Genomic DNA, 17,342 nt, shown 5'->3' on the forward strand with positions numbered 1-17,342 from the left:
TGAAGGAGTTTGTGACCCAAACAAGGTTGAGAACCAGTGCTCTATGGAAGGAGACCATTAGCAACCTGAACAGCTGTTCTTCAAAATAATTGAATTATTACTCTTAATTATGTTGAGAGTATCACCTTAAGGCAGCTAAGAATAAAGCAGACGGTATCAGGCCAGTAGCCCATCTAGTCCAGCATCCTGTTCTCACAGTGGCCAACCAGATGCCAATGGGAAGCTTGCAAGCAGGATCTGATGCAAGAACACTCTCCCCACCTGCAGCTTCCGGCAACTGGTTTTCAGAAGCATGCTGCCTGACTATGGTAGCAGAGCACAACCATCATAGTCAGCAGCCACTGACAGCCTTCTCCATGAATTTGTTTAATCCTCTTTTAAAGCCATCCAAGTTGGTGGCCATCACTGTCTCCTGTGGGAGTGAATTCCATAGTTTAACTACGCGCTGCATGAAGAAGTCCTTTTTTTCCTGAATCTTCCCACACTCATTTGATGTCCACAAGTTTTTGTGCTATGAGAGAGGGAGAAAAACCTTTCTCTATCCACTTTCTCCATGCCATGCATACTTTTATACACTTCTGACTTACCTTTTCCTTAAATTAAAAAGCCCCAAATGCTGCAACATTTCCTCATAGGGGAGTTGCTCCAACCCCTTGATCATTCTGGTTGCCCTCTTCTGAACCTTTTCCAACTCTATAATATCCTTTTTGAGATGAGGCGACCAGAACTGTACACAGTATTCCAAATGCGGCCGCACCATAGATTTATACAACGGCATTATGATATCCGCTGTTTTATTTTCAATACCTTTCCTAATCATCCCTAGCACGGAATTTGCCTTTTTCACAGCTTCAGGGGAAAATAGCCCCTTTAACATCAACTGCTAAAGAACTACCACCAGCACCTTCAATTATTAACTGAAGAACATGCCACTGTTATGCTAAGAAGCATTAGGTTTGATTATCAAAGGCTGTTTTGGAGCTTTGAATAACAAAAGCTGGCAGGTGTACTGAAATCACTTATTGTCAATGCTAACTTTGATAATATGGTGGCAAAATTGTTTTATTTTAAATGTAGTCTTCCATAGAAATGACATGTAAATAAACAGAACAACCTTTTCAGGGGAAACCAAAATATGTAAGCAAACAGGCACTGAAGACGTCCAATTGTTCACCTAAAGAACTATAAAATAAAAAAGGTATGCAACTTCAGAGACAGTTAAGCCAACAATCACTCCAACATCTGGGAAAGTTGTATCTTCCATACTCTCCAAAATGCCGTCGTCAGATATGAAGCCAGTTGCTAACATCTGAAACTGGAAACTATACTCGATGACACTGCAGGAGGTCACAACTTTGAAGAATAACCTTCCAATACGTCAGCACGGTGCAGAGAGCAGTTTAACATTTCCTCAAACTCCTTACTGAAGCAGTTCTTTCATTCAGTTAAAGATGGGCTGTGGAATTCCACACTGAGAGGCATTATCTGAAATAAAAGAATATGAACATTCACATTTGTATCCTGTCTTTTCTTATGGAACTCAAACTAATGTACATCAAGGCACTGACCAGACCTGCTCAACTTCACCAAGACTGCTACATTGTATGCTTTTAGACCACACACTAAACATTGCCATGATAAAGCCCAGATAAAGAAGACTGTGTGCACTGCTTGGTGATTCTGTGTGTGTGTGTGTGTATATGTACCCACAAAAACATTCATTTGCTCCATGGGATTTAAAGAAAACAAAATGGCAGGTAGCATGCTTTCATTTGCAATGAAGATTTCCTTGGGACATATTACAGTCTCAGTTCTAAGCCCCATTTCAAAGTAGTCCTCTCAAGTAAATGAGCCACTGTGTAGCCTAAGTATCCATGTGAGGATTAATTGGAATCTTAGCACGATTTATAGAATGCTACTCTTAATTCTATTACTTTGAATTGGAATCCATAATAAATATTTTTTAAAAGCCAATGGCCAAAATTCTGTCACACTGAATACAGAGGGGCAGGCTTCTGTCCTCAGTTGCTTCTACACTTTGGTATAAGCGGCTACAATGGATTACTATGACCACCTAAATTACACAACATTGGCTAGAAGCAAGGAATGGAAAAAAGCCAGGAAGTGTGTGTGCTTTGCACCTTATCCAGCTTTAGAGGATGGGATATTCACACTCTCTCTAATATAGAGGCAGCTTAACTCTTTTACAGTACCATTCTATACAGGTCTACTCAAAGTAAATTCCACTGAATTCAGGGCTAACTCCTAGGAAACTTTATACAGAATTGCAGCCTTAGTGAACTTTTGATTCATCTAAGATGGCATATCTAATTTCCTCTTCTATAAAACTATTAAAAGTCATCCTATCCACAAAGACCTGGGACAAGAGGAAAAATGAGACAGTGGAGGTCCCCTCTGGCTCAAAATGCTAGGTAAGACCTGCATTCCACATGTCCCATTAGGAACGTATGAAGCTGCCTTATACAGGGTCAGATAACTGGTTCATCTAGCCAACCACAACAATGACTGTAATGGTTTCAGACAGGAAGCTTTGTCCTACCTAGAGATGCCTGGAATTGAACCTGGGATCTTTCACATATAAAGCATGTGCTCCCCACTCTTCCCCATTGCTGCTCACCCGTTTCTTTTTGCTGAATAGTGGGATAAAAATGCTTTAAACAAGTAAACCCCCTCCAGGATGCACACCTTAATGTGGTGAGGAGGTCTGAGAGTGTCGAAGAGAGCTGCTAGACTCCTAAGCAGGGGCACTCAAGGCAGAATGGTCAAAGCTGAGACACCAGATTAAGATGCATCCAAACTCAGAGGAAGGCAATGGTAAACCACCTCTGAATACCTCTTACCATGAAAACCCTATCAATAGAGTATCCAAAATGCAACACGAGATAGTGCTGGAAGATAAGACCCCCAGGTGAGATGGCGCTCAGTGAGCTACTGCAGAAGAACAAAGGACAAGCACGAGTAGCGCTGTGACTAATGATGCCACTGGGTCAAAGCCAAATGGAAGCCCGGAGGATGATGCGCACAGATGTGAAAGGAGAGTCTGGAGTACAACATACACAATGGGAACATGGAATGTGAGAAGCATGAAACAAGGAAAGTTAGAAATTGTCAGATAATAAATGGAACGTATCAACATTACAATACTTGGCATGAATGAATTAAAATGGACGGGAATGGGACACTTTCAACCAGGCAACTACAAAATACTTTATGCAGGAAATGAGAAATTAAGAAGAAATGGGGTTGCTTTAATAGTGAGAAGTGATGCAGCAAGAGCAATTAGGAGCTATAACGCTAGGTCTGAGTGTGTGATATTAGTGAGACTCAACGGGAAACCTATTAACAAAACTATTATCCAAGTCTGTGCTCCAACAGCAAATGCAGAAGAAGAGGAATTTGAAAGATTTTACGCAGAAGTACAGGACGAAATTGATTACACACTAAAACAAGATGTGCTGATAATCATGGGGGTCTGGAATGCAAAAGTAGGGAACAGAGAAGAACTAGGAATTGTGGGAAGATGGGGTTTAGGAGATAGAAATGAAGCAGGAGAAAGACTTATTGAATTCTGGGTAGCCAATCTGTTTCGAGCAAACATTTTCTGAGCAACTGAAAAGATTACACGTGGACATCACCAAATGGTCAATATAGGAATCAAATTGATTATATAATTTGTAGCAGAAGATGGAGAAGTTCCATACTTTCTGCAAATACAAGACCAGGAACAGACTGCAGTAGAGATCACCAACTGGTAATATGGAAAATCAGAGTAAAGCTAAAGAAGAACAAAGCAATCATAACACCAAGATACAATTTAAACAACATCCCAAAAGAATATAAAGAGCAAATAAGGAACAGATTTGAGGCTTTAAGTGTAGTTGATAGAGAACCAGAAGAACTATGGAGTGAAGCAAGAGACATTATCAGGGAAGAATGTAAAAGGAGAAAAAGACCTAAATGGATGATAGACGAAACCCTGAAAATAGCTAAAGAAGAAAAGCAAAAGCAGACAGAAAACAGTTAGAACCCTAAATGCAATAGTACAGTGACTAGTATGTAGGGACACAGAGAACTATTACAACATCTATCATATAAAAACAGAAGACGACAATAAAAAAGGCAGAACAAGAGCATTATTCTAAAAGATTAGAGAAATCAAAGGAAAATTTAAACTGAGAGTAGGGATGTTGAATAATTCAACAGGGGAATACACTGACTGACCCAGATAAAATAAAAGGAAGATGGAAGCAATACACTGAAGAACTCTATAAAAGAGACACAAGGATAACAGATTCATTTAGAGGAACCGTATGCTGATGAACCAGAAATCTAAGCCGCTCTTAAAATACTTGGAAGAAACAGATCACCAGGAATAGATGGCATAACAATAGAGTTGCTACAGGTTACTGAGACTGAACCTGTCCATATTTTGACAAAAAAATTGTCAACAAATATGGAAAACAAAACAACGCACATAGACTGGAAGAGTTCAGTATAGATTCCAATTCCAAAGAAAGGGGATCCCAGGGAATGCAATAATTATCGAACTATTGCCTTAATATCTCATGCAAGTAAAGTAATGCTCAAGTTTCTACAGCAAAGGTTCTTACGATATGTGGAGCGAGAAATGCCAGATGTCCAAGCTGGATTTAGAAAGGGAAGATACACCAGAGATCGCTTTGCAAACATATGTTGGATAATGGAACAGACTAAGGAATTTCAGAAGAAAATCCCCCCGGGCTTTATAGATTATAGCAAAGCCTTTGATTGTGCAGATCATGAAAAACTATGGAATGCTTTAAACGAAATGGGGGTGCCACAGCATCTGATTGTCCTGATGTGCAACCTATACTCTGGACAAGAGGCTACAGTAAGGACAGAATATGGAGAAACCGATTTGTTCCCCATCGGAAAGGGTGTGAGACAGGTATATTTTATCACCCTATTTATTTAATCTATAAGGAGAACATATCATACAGAAAGTGGGATTGGACCAGGATGAAGGAGGTGTGAAAATTGGAGGGAGAAATATCAATAATTTAAGATATCCAGGTGATACCATACTACTAGCAGAAATTAGTACTGTATTGATTTGAACAGAATGCTGTTGAAAGTTAAAGAGGAAAGCACAAAAGCAGGACAACAGCTGAACGTCAAGAAGACTAAAGTAATGACAACAGAAGACTTATGTAACTTTAAAGTCGACAATGAGGATATTGAACTTGTCAAGGATTATCAGTACTATGGCATAGTCATTAACCAAAATGGAGTCAATAGTCAAGAAATTAGAAGAAGGCTAGGACTGGGGAGGGCAGCAATGCGAGAACTAGAAAAGGTCCTCAAATGCAAAGATGTATCACTGAACACTAAAGTCAGGATCATTCAGACCATGGTATTCCCGATCTCTATGTATGGATGTGAAAGTTGGACAGTGAAAAAAGTGGGTAAGAGAAAAATCAACTCCTTTGAAATGTGGTGTTGGAGGAGAGCTTTGCAGGTACCATGGACTGCAAAAAACACAAATAATTGGGTGTTAGATCAAACTAAACCAGAACTATCACTAGAAGCTAAAATGATAAAACTAAGACTATCATAGTTTGGACACATCATGAGAAGACAGGATTCACTAGAAAAGATTATAAAGCTGGGGAAAACAGAAGGAAGTAGAAAAAGAGGAAGACCAAACAAGAGATGGATAGATTCCATAAAAGAAGCCACAGACCTGAACTTATAAAATCTGAACAGGGTGGTTCATGACAGATGCTCTTGGAGGTCGTTGATTCATAGGGTCGCCATAAGTCGCAATCGACTTGAAGGCACATAACACACACAAACAAGTAAAACTGACTCCAAACCAGTATGCACCAGATAGAACTCAGCTTAGTCAAGTACTTCTGTAGTTTCCCATCCTTGACCTGAATTTTGCATGGCAGTATGCCAGATCACCCCTTCCACTTTTATTCATTACAATCTTGCATTTATCTTCTTGAAGAGTTTCAATCTTTAAAGCCACCCTAGTAAAGGAAGGTGCATCTCCCTAAGTTGCCCCAAATCTTTTCACTGGTTTATGAATGAATGAATATAACTTTATTGCCAACTTAGCCATAAGCCATGTGCAAAGTACAAACAAACATTCGGAATTGGATAACATAGCATAAATTAGGATGTCTTGTATATAGAATATACAAGAGTCAATCATACTTTAGAATTCAATTGATATATCCAAAGTTAAAACATCTTGTGTAGGGATTGGCATATCGGCCAATTTTGTTACGAAGGTTTTTCTTAGTTTTTGAGCCGCCACTGTGAAATTGGCAGTAGCGATAGTCATTAAATTAAAATCATCAGATAAAAACATATTTACCATCTCACTGTCGGAGCTATGTCTTAAAAAGTTGAGGAAAGGGGATAAAAAATTTTGTGTAGGATCAGCATAAAGCGGACAGTGGAGCAAAGAGTGAGCAATCTCTTCAATGGCCTTACATCCATAGATGCATTGACGCTGGGCCATTGGTGTACTACAAAATCAGCCTTCAAGGTAGGCCATAGGCATAACTTGAAAACGGAGAGCTGAAAAAGCTCTTCTGATGGGGGCTCTATCTATGGCTACTAAATAATTTGACATATAGTGATTGAGTTTAAAGCAGGGGTACCATCTTGAGAAGGGGGCTGTCACTATAGATGCTCGATCTTGTGCTGCATCGTAATCAAAGATCCAATTACGGAGAGCGATGTTACTTAATTCCATCAGTTTGGAAGGGGAAAGATCATGCTTAGAAAGTATTGCTTGCCATTCTGCGGGCCCTCTAGCTGACCGCATTTGTTCTTGCCAGCATTGCTTAGCGAGAGTGGTATCGTCCATATTAATGAGCCAAATCCAGAATCTAAGAAGGGCTAAATCTATGCGGGCATTTATTGAAGGCAGGCCCAATTCGGCTCCAAGATGGGCAGCCGGGGTCCCCTGAGGAAGGCCTAGCACTTGCCTCATAAATACATTTTGGATAGACTCCAGTTTTAGTCTGGCTGAAGCTCCCCAGAGTTCAACTCCATATAGGATCTTTGGAAGGATTTTTGCTTTCAATATTTTTATCATCGGGAGAACAAGCTGTCCTCCACGGGTGAAAAAAAACTTTTTAGCTGAGCCCAGAGCTCGGGAGCCAGCTAGGGCCGCTTCTTTGATTTGTGGGGCCCAGGAAAGTCTATTAGACAGGTGGATGCCCAGATATTTAAAGGTTGAAACCTGTTCTATTTGGACCCCGTTTAGCGGCCAGCTATTCTTAATTTTCATAAATTTCCCGCAAATCATAACTTTGGATTTGGACTGGTTGATTGTTAAGTTCTGGGAGACGCAGTATTCCTCTGGTTTATGAAAAACTGAAGCCAAGAGCATTTATTCATGAGGGGTTGCAAGTTCACAATTTGAGGAACTTCAAATGCCTTGAGAGTCAGACAAAGTTAGTTAAATCACTGTCTTCTTGTAATCACACAAAAAAGCATTCTTTAACTTCTACCCACCTTGATGACTCTGCCTGGGCCGCTGTTTGTTGAGCATCGCAATTCTTTATTAAGCCATCCCCAAGTGTATCCACAGCTGTTGTAAGAGACTGATACAAGCGTTCAGCCTGGCTTTCAAGCTTGTCAGATTGTTTTGCAATCAAACCAAGAGTGTTCCGCAAAACTAGAAACAAAGGTTAATGCAAAAAAATAAGATTTACAGCAGCTGAGTTGAGCATTGGGATTCTGCGATACTTATCCAAAACTGCTGGAGAAACAACACCTTTTTAAAGGGCTACAGTTTGGCCACAAGAACAGACATGACAGGATTCTGCTTCCCTCCCACAGCTTACTAGGGCAGCAGGCAAGACAGAAGAAGGAGGTTACTTGTCTTTCCTAGGGGCATTGGAAGCTGCTTTATACAGAGTCAGACCCTCGGTCCATGTAGCTCAGTATTGTCTACACTGACTGGCAGTGGTTCTCCGGGGGTTCAGGCAGGGGACATTCCCAGCCCAACTGGACAGTGAACTCGTGACCTGCTGCATGTAAGGCAGATACTCTTCCCCTAAGTTACAGCATTTGCCCCTATAGCCCTACCGAGGGGCAAATGGAGGAACAGTGGTTGATTACGGTATATGCCGTTTATGGAGAGACAGTGCTGTACGAGTGAGTAAGCACCTTTAGTAGGTGGATGAAGCTAACAAGAAGGATCCACTGGAAAGCGCTACCTAAAAGCCACATTTTTAATCAGTGGATGTGCATGAGTTCTGATCACAGTATTTTCCAATTTTCTAGCCTTTATAGTCAGGAAAAAAATAGTAACACTGGGCATATTTCAGCAAAAACTAAACATTCTGAAATCCCAGAGTATCAAATAAGTGCACTATTTAAATTGATGTGACTGATTACATTTTGGCTGGATCATGCAAAGTATCTTTAAAACCATAACAGCTGGAAAGCTAAACTCGGGTTTAGAAAAGAATACTACAAGGTCTCTTAATGGCTTGCAACCGACCTGTCCTTCCCCGTATCATATTTTGGTTATGGTTCCCATATACAGTAGTCTCTCCTCACCCGGTGAATTTGATGCCATGCATTTGAGGAGCTTTTCGCCGCCTTGCAACACATTTTCAGTCAGCGCTTGGTGGTCGGCTAAATCCTTTTTGAACTTCTGTAAATAAGTGTTGGATACTGTGAGTGGCAATATGCAAAGCATTAAAAAAAATTAATGTGTAAAGAAAATTACTCATTATCCACAAGAGGGCACATAGGTTTATCAAAACATATTTAAATAGTATAGGTTGTGTTCAATGGTTGTGTGGTCATGACAGCTGGTGCAACCAATCTCGCTTTCCCTCCTCTGCTAGTAGACTCTGAAACACCCCCCCCCCAAAAAAAACCTTCTCCAGAGGGTGAATGGGGCCCTCCTGAACAGTAGAGACTGTGTCGTACAGGGCTGAAGTGCAAACAGGGAAATCATCTAAAAGCAGGCAGAGGGATATCGTGCTAGGAGCTCCCACTGGTGGCAACACAGCCTCTACTTTTCAGGAGGGCCCTCAGGATCTGTGGAGAGGGTTTTCAGGGGTGTACACATGGGCGGGGTGGAGGGGAAGAGAAAAGATCAGTTCCACGAGCTGCCTTGTTAGAACAAGGATCAGAATGACTTTAGCAAATCTGCACCCCAGTTTCTACCAATTGTATGCCAAGAATAACAGGGCGCTCCTACGAGGATGAGCACATTCCAAATCAGGACACTGATCTATAAATGGTTAACACACACATACACACACACACACACAAGAGAGACCTGTGTCTGCTGAGGTGCACTAGGAACGTTTTACGGCAGGCATCCTCTTGGGGGACGGGGCCTTGTCTAATTTCTCACAGGCGTTTGCTTAAGAGCAGGGAAGGGCCACACCTAACACCATTTGAACTGAATTAGGCGACTTTTCAGCAATCACTTCCTCCTCTATAATGAAATCCAGGCCCCATCTGCACTACACATTAAAGTGGTATAATACTGCTTTCAAACAGTCGTGGCTTCCTCCAAACCATCCTGGGAACTGTAGTTTGTTAAGGGTGTTAAGAGTTGTTAGGAGACCCCTGTTCCTTTCACAGATCTACAATTCCCAGAGTTCCCTGGGAAGAGGGACTGGTGGTTAAACTACTCTGAGAAGTGTAGCTCTGCGAGAGGAATAGGGGTCTCCTAATAACTCTGAGCACCGATCAATAAACTATAGTTCCCAGGATTCTTTTGGCGGCATTCATGACCGCTTTAGATGTAGAGCGCAGATGATGTCAGAGCTACTCAAATTCACAATTGAGGAAAAAAGGGAATGCAATTACCAGGTAGTTTTGCAATGCTGCCTTAACACTTTCAACATCTGGCTTGGGGGGAATCCAGTTGTCTGTCACTTGTGCTACTTTGTGCAGCCAACGAATGAGCTCTTCTAGTTGACAGGAAAATATCTACTTGGATGAATCAGAACAAAGGCATCTATTAACTACATCACAATAGCATTCAGTTTCATAAACAGCAACGATCACCCATAGTTGGGGGGGTGGGGTTAGTTCCCAGGTTAGGAGAAGGTCTACAGTGGGGGCAGAATGCTTGCTGAAAATCCTGGAAATGTCATTTTTTAAACAGAGAAATCCATTTGAGTAAAATAAAATACATAGTGATGTGGCTACAAACCTATCGTGTAAGCACAGTTAGGTTCCAACTAAAATATTTATTTATTTTTATTCAAAAGCATTTTTAACCCACTTAAGAGGTTTTTTTAAAAAAAGATTAAGTGGTGTACAACAGAAATGACAAAACATTCCGTTAAAACAAAAACACAAGTTACAACCAGTTAAACAGCATAAAAGCACCAAAAAGGAATTCAAACAAACAGAAAGCAGGGTCTGGTCTTATTGATCAGGAAAAACCTGGACAAAAAGGAAAGTTTTTACAAAACCTGTGAAGTAACTGATGGCTGCTGCTTCACATATGAGAGAGGGAAGGGCAAAGGCAGAAAAGGCCCGTTTTCGGGTCCCCGCCCTGTAATATTCTGTAGGGTGCAGGGCAGTGAGTAGCATTTCCCCAGATGAAATCAGTGATCTTACACATCTATACTGGGACAGGCAGTCTTTCAAGTAACCTTCTCTCAAGTCGTGCAGGGCTTATACGTTAACAAAAGACCTTGAACATCACCTAGTAGCTAAACGTTAATTGCATTAATGCATCATGTTTCAATTCATGGAGCCACTACAGGAGTAGAGTTATTCAATACACAGAATACACCATTTCATCTCAGGAATCGGCTCAAAACCAAGGTATCCCACACCACACTATGAAATGATCACAGAATTAATCTAATATAATCCATAACTAAATCTCCACACAGACACCCCCCTCCCCAGTGAAAAAATATCCAAAACATGCTTCCAAAAGAAAACCTGAAAAAGCTATTAGTTTGGACGGGAAGAGATCAAAGTTAGCAATTGAAATGGGACTGACAGAGATCCACTCAGAGAACTCTTTCATTAGCAGGGGCGTAGTAATATATGGAAAAACTGCAGTCTTTCAGCAGAAATTGGAGACTGAAGCTGGCTCTGCCTCCCACGTTCAAAGTCAGGAAGTCAAGCATACAATGCGACAAGGGTAAATGTGAGAAAGCACAACAGCTGCCTAGATGGGCCCTGCGCATCAGTCCTAAGAAATGTCTGAAAAGTTCTCTCAGAGGAGAAAAGCAAACAAAGTCTTTTGGAAACTTTTATCATGTTATTCTCTAGATAACACAGAACTGAGGATGCAAAAGACTCCACTGACCATCACGCTCCAAGTGCTCTACTCTTTGCCCTACTTTGCAACCAGACAAAACAGTCCCCCAGACACAAACATTTATAGCCAATAGTGGTCAAAGAAATAATTATTCCTGTTGGCTCCTCTACAGACTTAAAATGTGTGGGTTGTATCTAACACAACGCCAAGTCATGATGATCCCATCAGTGCAAGGATTACTGCTAGTATAATGGAACTCCCCCACCCACCTCCCCCACATATCCACTAAATCTGTTCTGGGGGTTCCCCTAACCCTCCGGAGCAGATTTGGAGAGGGTACAGGGCATACACAGAGGGGGGTCCCATTGCACTAGCAATAATTCTTGTGCCAACAGGACAAGTGAGTTGAATACCACCCATGTGTTTAAATCCTCCGAGGACTTGAGGTGGGCTACAACGTTTGAACAATAAAATCCACCCATTAGATATAAAAACCCTCTTTCAAAAGTAAAGTTACTCCATGCTATCTAAATGAAGAAGTTCAAACAAGAGGGTCTCACCCCTTTGCCAGAAAAAGTTCAGACCCCAGAGGAAGAGTATTCTGCAACTATTGGGAGGGGGGGAGAACAATGCATGCTACCCCAAGTCCCTCAGAGGGAAAATGGGAGGAGTTGGGTATGGAAGGTGGGATCCAGTGTGGTGTAGTGGTTAAAGAGTTGAACTGGGACCTGAGAGACCAGGGTTCAAATCCCCACTCAGCCATGAAGCTCGCTGGGCAACCTTAAGCCAGTCAGTCTCTCAGCCTAACCTACCTCACCAGGGTGTTGTGAGGATAAAGCCATGTACACCACTTTGAGCTCCTTGGAGGAAAGGTGGTATATAAATGTAAATAATAATAACAATTTAATCAGGAGAAGAGATAATTTAGAAGTGATAAGATAGCCATCTTCAAGTATTTGAAAGGCTGTCAAATAGATAGAGCTTATTTATTTTCTGTCACCTCTAGCTGTTGCTCTAATCCCTGTCCATTCACCATCTTAGCAGGGGGTAATGGGGGGTGTCCCACAACAGCTGGAGGGTACCACAGTAGCTACCCCTCCCCTGAAGGTAGGACCAGAACCAAAGGTTGGGGATGGGCCACAGCTCAGTGACAGAGCATCTGCTTCACAGGCAGAAGAACCAAGTTCAATCCCCAGCGTCTCCAAGTAGGACTGGGGAAGACTGAACACCTGGAAAACTGCTGCCAATCAGTATAGACAATGCTGAGCTAGATGGACCAATGGTCTGACTCAGCATAAGGCAGCTCCCTATGTTCCCAACAGGTTCAAATTACAAGAGAGGGGATTCAGAATGAACATTAGGATGAACTTCAAAGGTGCAAGGTGCTCAATACCAGAACAAGGAGAGAGTCACCTTTCAATTCAAGGTTTTTAAGGCAAAGGGTGAATGGCCACCTGTCAGGAATGCTGCAGCAGTGAGTTCATGAACTGGCAAGTAGTCATAATAGGTTACCTTTGAGGTCTCTTCCAATTCTGTGAAACAGGACATCTACAAGTCTGCATCTCATTTGGTGAACCAAATACAATAAACTACAGTAGTTGTACATCTCATCGTAATCTGTCACATACTTCCCTGTTCAGCCTAAAGATTATAAAATTTGAGTCAGCCCATCAAAAGTCACACATTCACCATGGAAACTCCTTTCAAGTCAAACTACCATATGACATAATAGGCACTTTTGAGAAGCTGTCCATATTTGGAATTTTTTTTAGGTTTACCTTAATATGCAGTGCAAGGGAGTCTCCGTAATGGTCTTGCTTCATACAATGGCCTCCGCTCTCCAGGAACTTGAGGCATCTTGTTTTGAGCAAGTCAATGCCTGCGGTCTCTTTTGGCACGTTCTCATGGTCCTGGAAGCCTCGACTGCTCAGAAGGTCTTCTGCGCCATGTTCTTGAAAGCTACAGCTATGACAAGAATTACAATACATTTCCCAATGGCTCTTGTTGGCTCCATTATCTCCCTGAAACTCCAGTGGAAGCTGCTCTCCATCCACACTGACACATGGGAAATGTTCAGGTTTCTTTACAGTCAGTGAAAGATCAGTCAGTTGCTGAGCCAATGTCTCTAACTCCTTGAGTCTGGGTGGCAAGGAGAGATACTCTTCATCACTGGAATTCCCTTTTTGTAAGGGCAGCATCCTTGTGGAGCGTATGAAGTTGCTACTAGCAGTGTCTCTCTTTGTAAGGTAGTCGTGTCTCCTCGTGTTCCAATCTCTTTCGTCCAAGTTGGTTGCAATGAATGGACCAGGGGACAAACTGTGCACCATCTCTTTAGAAATGCCAGTTCTGCCAGGAGAGGGAACCCAACTTGCAAAGGATACTTTCCCAACAGGCGATAGTCTGTAGTGAGAAACCGGAACGGAGCATTCTAGCTTTTTCAATAAAGGGGTCGAACATCTCTCTGCACTCTGGATCCCCATAGCCTGACATTCTTGGCCCTGCATGTTCACAGACTTCAAGGTACTTTCAGGAGAAATGGAAAGACTGTCAAGGTCAACCCCAGAATCATGGACAGAAGAGTCTTTGGCATTCTTTGCAAGCTTGTATTTTGGCCTTAAAGGATAGGTGTAATCAAGCAAGTCCTCATATTCTTTATTAGGGTTCCAATGCGGGGACTGACGATCTGGAGATGGTGGTAAGGTATCAGGTATGGCACATGCCCAATAATCAGCCTGGAAAGAGGACATCTTTCTCATGTGTCCCACTGTTGGACAGCTATCCACAGGTAGCTGCTTGTGCGTGCCTAGCATGTGGCTTTCTGCAGGCTCAGACAGACTATGGAGATACCAAGGAGTAGATGTTTCAGACGATGGACAAACCCCGGCACCTGAAAAGCTTTTCGATCTTGACAATCCCTGCTGATCAAAATCAGAGTCTTCTGGAGGCTGTAAAGCGATGCTAGCCCTCGGGCACACAGGTGTCATGGCATCAAAATGAGGGGTTCTTTTACCTGATAAATGTTGAGGAGTGGATGAATATGGGGCAACCGTCATCTGACTCCGACAGTCGGCATCATGGTTGGGGGGGGATTTGGTGGTAGAGGAATAAAATGTAGAGTCCACAGCTTTGGTTGGAAGTTCCAGCAAACCCTGAAGCACCTCTGTAGACTCCGAGCACTCACCTGTATGCATCTGTGTGAGTCATTTTAAAAAAGGAGAAGTCAGACAAAGAAGGCAGCCTTGTTTCGTTTACAGAGAAAGAATATTTCAATCAACTCAATTCACAGTGAGGGTGCTTTCAGGTGGGGGCTTAATTTGCAAACATGTTGATGGCAAGTTTTTTTAAAGAAAATCTCAGCAGATTTTCCCTAGAAAGTGTACATCTGGATTAAATTTATTTGGCGGTGGAGTAGGGAATACAGGCTAGCAATTGTGAGGCAAACAGCATAATGTGGATTCTGCAAAATACTTGCATATATGAGGAGCACTGATCCCACACCCAACACTCCATATGGAAGGACCCTGGCTAAAAACATTCATTAGTGCACTCACATTATTTATGCTTATGTTGTTCACATGGGACTTAATATAAAACAACTAGTTTGTTTATGTGTTTTAAATTTTTAAATTGTGTTTTAAATTGTTTTTTAAAAAGATGTATTTTAAATTGTATTTGTTTTTAGTTACTGTAAACTGCCCAGACAGCTTCGGCTATGGGGCGGTATACAAGTATAATAAATAAATAAAATAAATATCTTGTGGACTGTTTTGGTGGGTTTTAAGAAACGTTATTAATGCTGTCCCACCTCAAAGAATACAATCAATAAAGTCAGCCTCTCATGTTTCTTCCCCTCCCTTGCAAATGTATTTACAAAACAGCAAACACCATAAACTAGAAAGCCTAAAATACAGATTCTCAGCACAATCCTATGCACATTTACTCAAAAGTCATTCCCACTGCATCCAATGGGGCTTACTCCCAATTAAGTGTGTTAAGATTGCAACCTCAATCTTTAGTATCCTTCTCATTGATCATCACTGCTCCCCATTCCTACCTACCCCGACAAAATGTTCCATAAACAAACTTTTAAAGGGGTGTGTGTGACTAAATGCTACAGTGCATTTGCTTTGGTCTCCAATTTGGATAACTCCTAAAATGTCTTCCAAACTGCTTATGCAGCACATCCCATCTATTTTATGCCTGGTTTTTTCCCATTTATTCCTAAATGCACATGGAATCATTCTTGCCCAACTGGTGCGCTCCAGATGATGCTGTACTACAATTCCTATCATCACTGAACATTGGCCATGCTAGCTGGGGCTGATGGGAGTTGGAGTTTGCAACCTTTGGAGGGCATCACGCTGCAGTAGGCCGCAACAGATTACCGCTCTATCATTCGCTATTCCTCAGCCTACCAGTGCTGTAAAACTATAGGTTGTATCCAGTGCTTTTGGAGGAGTAAAAAATGAGATGTTGGTACTCACACCTTGATAAAAGTGCCATGGGTGCCAGTACAAAATGGTTGTCATAGACAGCAAAAAAAGAGAGAGAGAGAGATGCCAGGACCCAGGACCAGCGAGTACCGCTACAAAAAATCCTGGTTGTATCTAGCTGAATTGTTGTGCACACAGAAATACTTCTGCAAGCACAGCAGAATTTCTCCTCCCCCTCCCACATGCCCCTCCAAATCTGCTCTCCCCCCCAGAAAAAAAAACTCTGGCGCAGATTTAGGGAAGGTAAGCTCTGAACATGCAAAAATGTAGTTTGAGACAACCCTATATGTTTAACCATTGTTATCAGCTCTAAAGCCCAAGCCAAACAACATTCGCACGAACAAGCATTTCCAGAACAGAAGGAAACTATTATTTTTTAAAACAATATAAACCAAAGCTTTTTCCTCCTTTTGAAAATGTTTCAGTGCAAAAGATACAAGAATTAAAGAACATGGAAGCTCATTTGTTAAACAGCAGAATTGCAGCCAGAGCTCAAAGATGATGCTGGGACTGCGAGAGGAGAGCAAATCACCAGTTGCCAAAGGAACACGAAAGGTAAAAAAGTAGTTTCTTATTTTGAGCCATTCTCGATGGCGCTGTTGGCCAGACCTGGCCCAAGACATTTTTCTGCAAAGTCAAGATGCCCCCCCCTCGGCAACACCCCACCACCACCACATCCAGAAATGAGGCCAAACTGGCAGCTGGATTTTGTTTCAACCCTGGGGACAAGATAGCATTCTTCACTGCACCTGAGGCCAGCAGGCAACCTTAGGGATGCAGGGGGAACTCTGTGGCACACACACCCAGCTTTGTCCTCCAGTAGAGGGGAAACAGTCTAGAGGAACAGCTGAGGGCGCTGCTGGTGTCTCCCCAACACCCCCTCCACCATCCACTGCCTGAGGCAGCCACCTCACTCTCCCTTAATGGTAGGGTTGGCCCTGCTAGTGGCAGGTAATTGATTTTATATGGTCAAGCAAGCACCAATATTAGGTTATGTTCAGTGAGGAGAAACAATGCAGGATCTCGTACATAACAAGGAATATATTCAGGAAAACATGTAAATATGCACTGTACTTGGAAAACTTGCTTTCAAAAACGTACATTGATCAGAACGGCATACCAAATTGTGTTTGACAGGAGAAATTAGCACTAAAACGCTGAAGGTTTTTCAAATTGCTACACAAATGTGAAGAACTGAATTTAAGATTGCAAAAATGAGAAACTGAGGAGAACCGACATTTTAGTAAGGATGGACGGATCTGTCTGACTATTACTTCTGAGAAAGAACCCCAGAGCTCAGAAAGGATTATAAAAGACAAGCAGCGCATGCTGCCACCATTCCTCCTGCTGCCACAGGGGAGCACACTGTTACCAGAGCGGCAGTGCCTAAGAGGAGGGCAGCCTCCCAGAAGACATTTGCTACAATGCTTCCCTAGTTACAAGTGTAATGTTAAGAGAATCCAGTCTGTGTTTTATGGGATCCAGTGCACTAGAGCCCGGGGGACAGGGGGAAGATACAGTCCAGATTTTACAAAAAGCTCAGGAGCTGTAGAGACTAGGCCAGCCTT

General features: G+C 42.1%; 1 protein-coding gene across 5 annotated transcripts in view; it reads right to left on the reverse strand.

The window, feature by feature from the left end:
* Positions 1-1,036: 1,036 nt before the first annotated feature.
* The window catches only part of CEP68 (centrosomal protein 68), a 28,464-nt gene continuing 12,158 nt past the window's right edge, over positions 1,037-17,342 (reverse strand). For all 5 annotated transcript variants that reach the window (XM_061622235.1, XM_061622237.1, XM_061622239.1 and 2 more), the window contains 5 exons: positions 13,060-14,472; positions 9,862-9,984; positions 8,590-8,686; positions 7,537-7,699; positions 1,037-1,485 (listed from right to left, as the gene is read on the reverse strand). In XM_061622235.1, coding sequence (XP_061478219.1) covers positions 1,482-1,485; positions 7,537-7,699; positions 8,590-8,686; positions 9,862-9,984; positions 13,060-14,472 — 1,800 coding nt within the window. In that variant the 3' untranslated portion in view covers positions 1,037-1,481. The remainder of the gene's footprint in view (positions 1,486-7,536; positions 7,700-8,589; positions 8,687-9,861; positions 9,985-13,059; positions 14,473-17,342) is intronic.

The sequence above is a fragment of the Rhineura floridana genome, chromosome 4 (assembly GCF_030035675.1).
Source record: "Rhineura floridana isolate rRhiFlo1 chromosome 4, rRhiFlo1.hap2, whole genome shotgun sequence".
NCBI classification, from domain to species: Eukaryota; Metazoa; Chordata; class Lepidosauria; order Squamata; family Rhineuridae; genus Rhineura; species Rhineura floridana.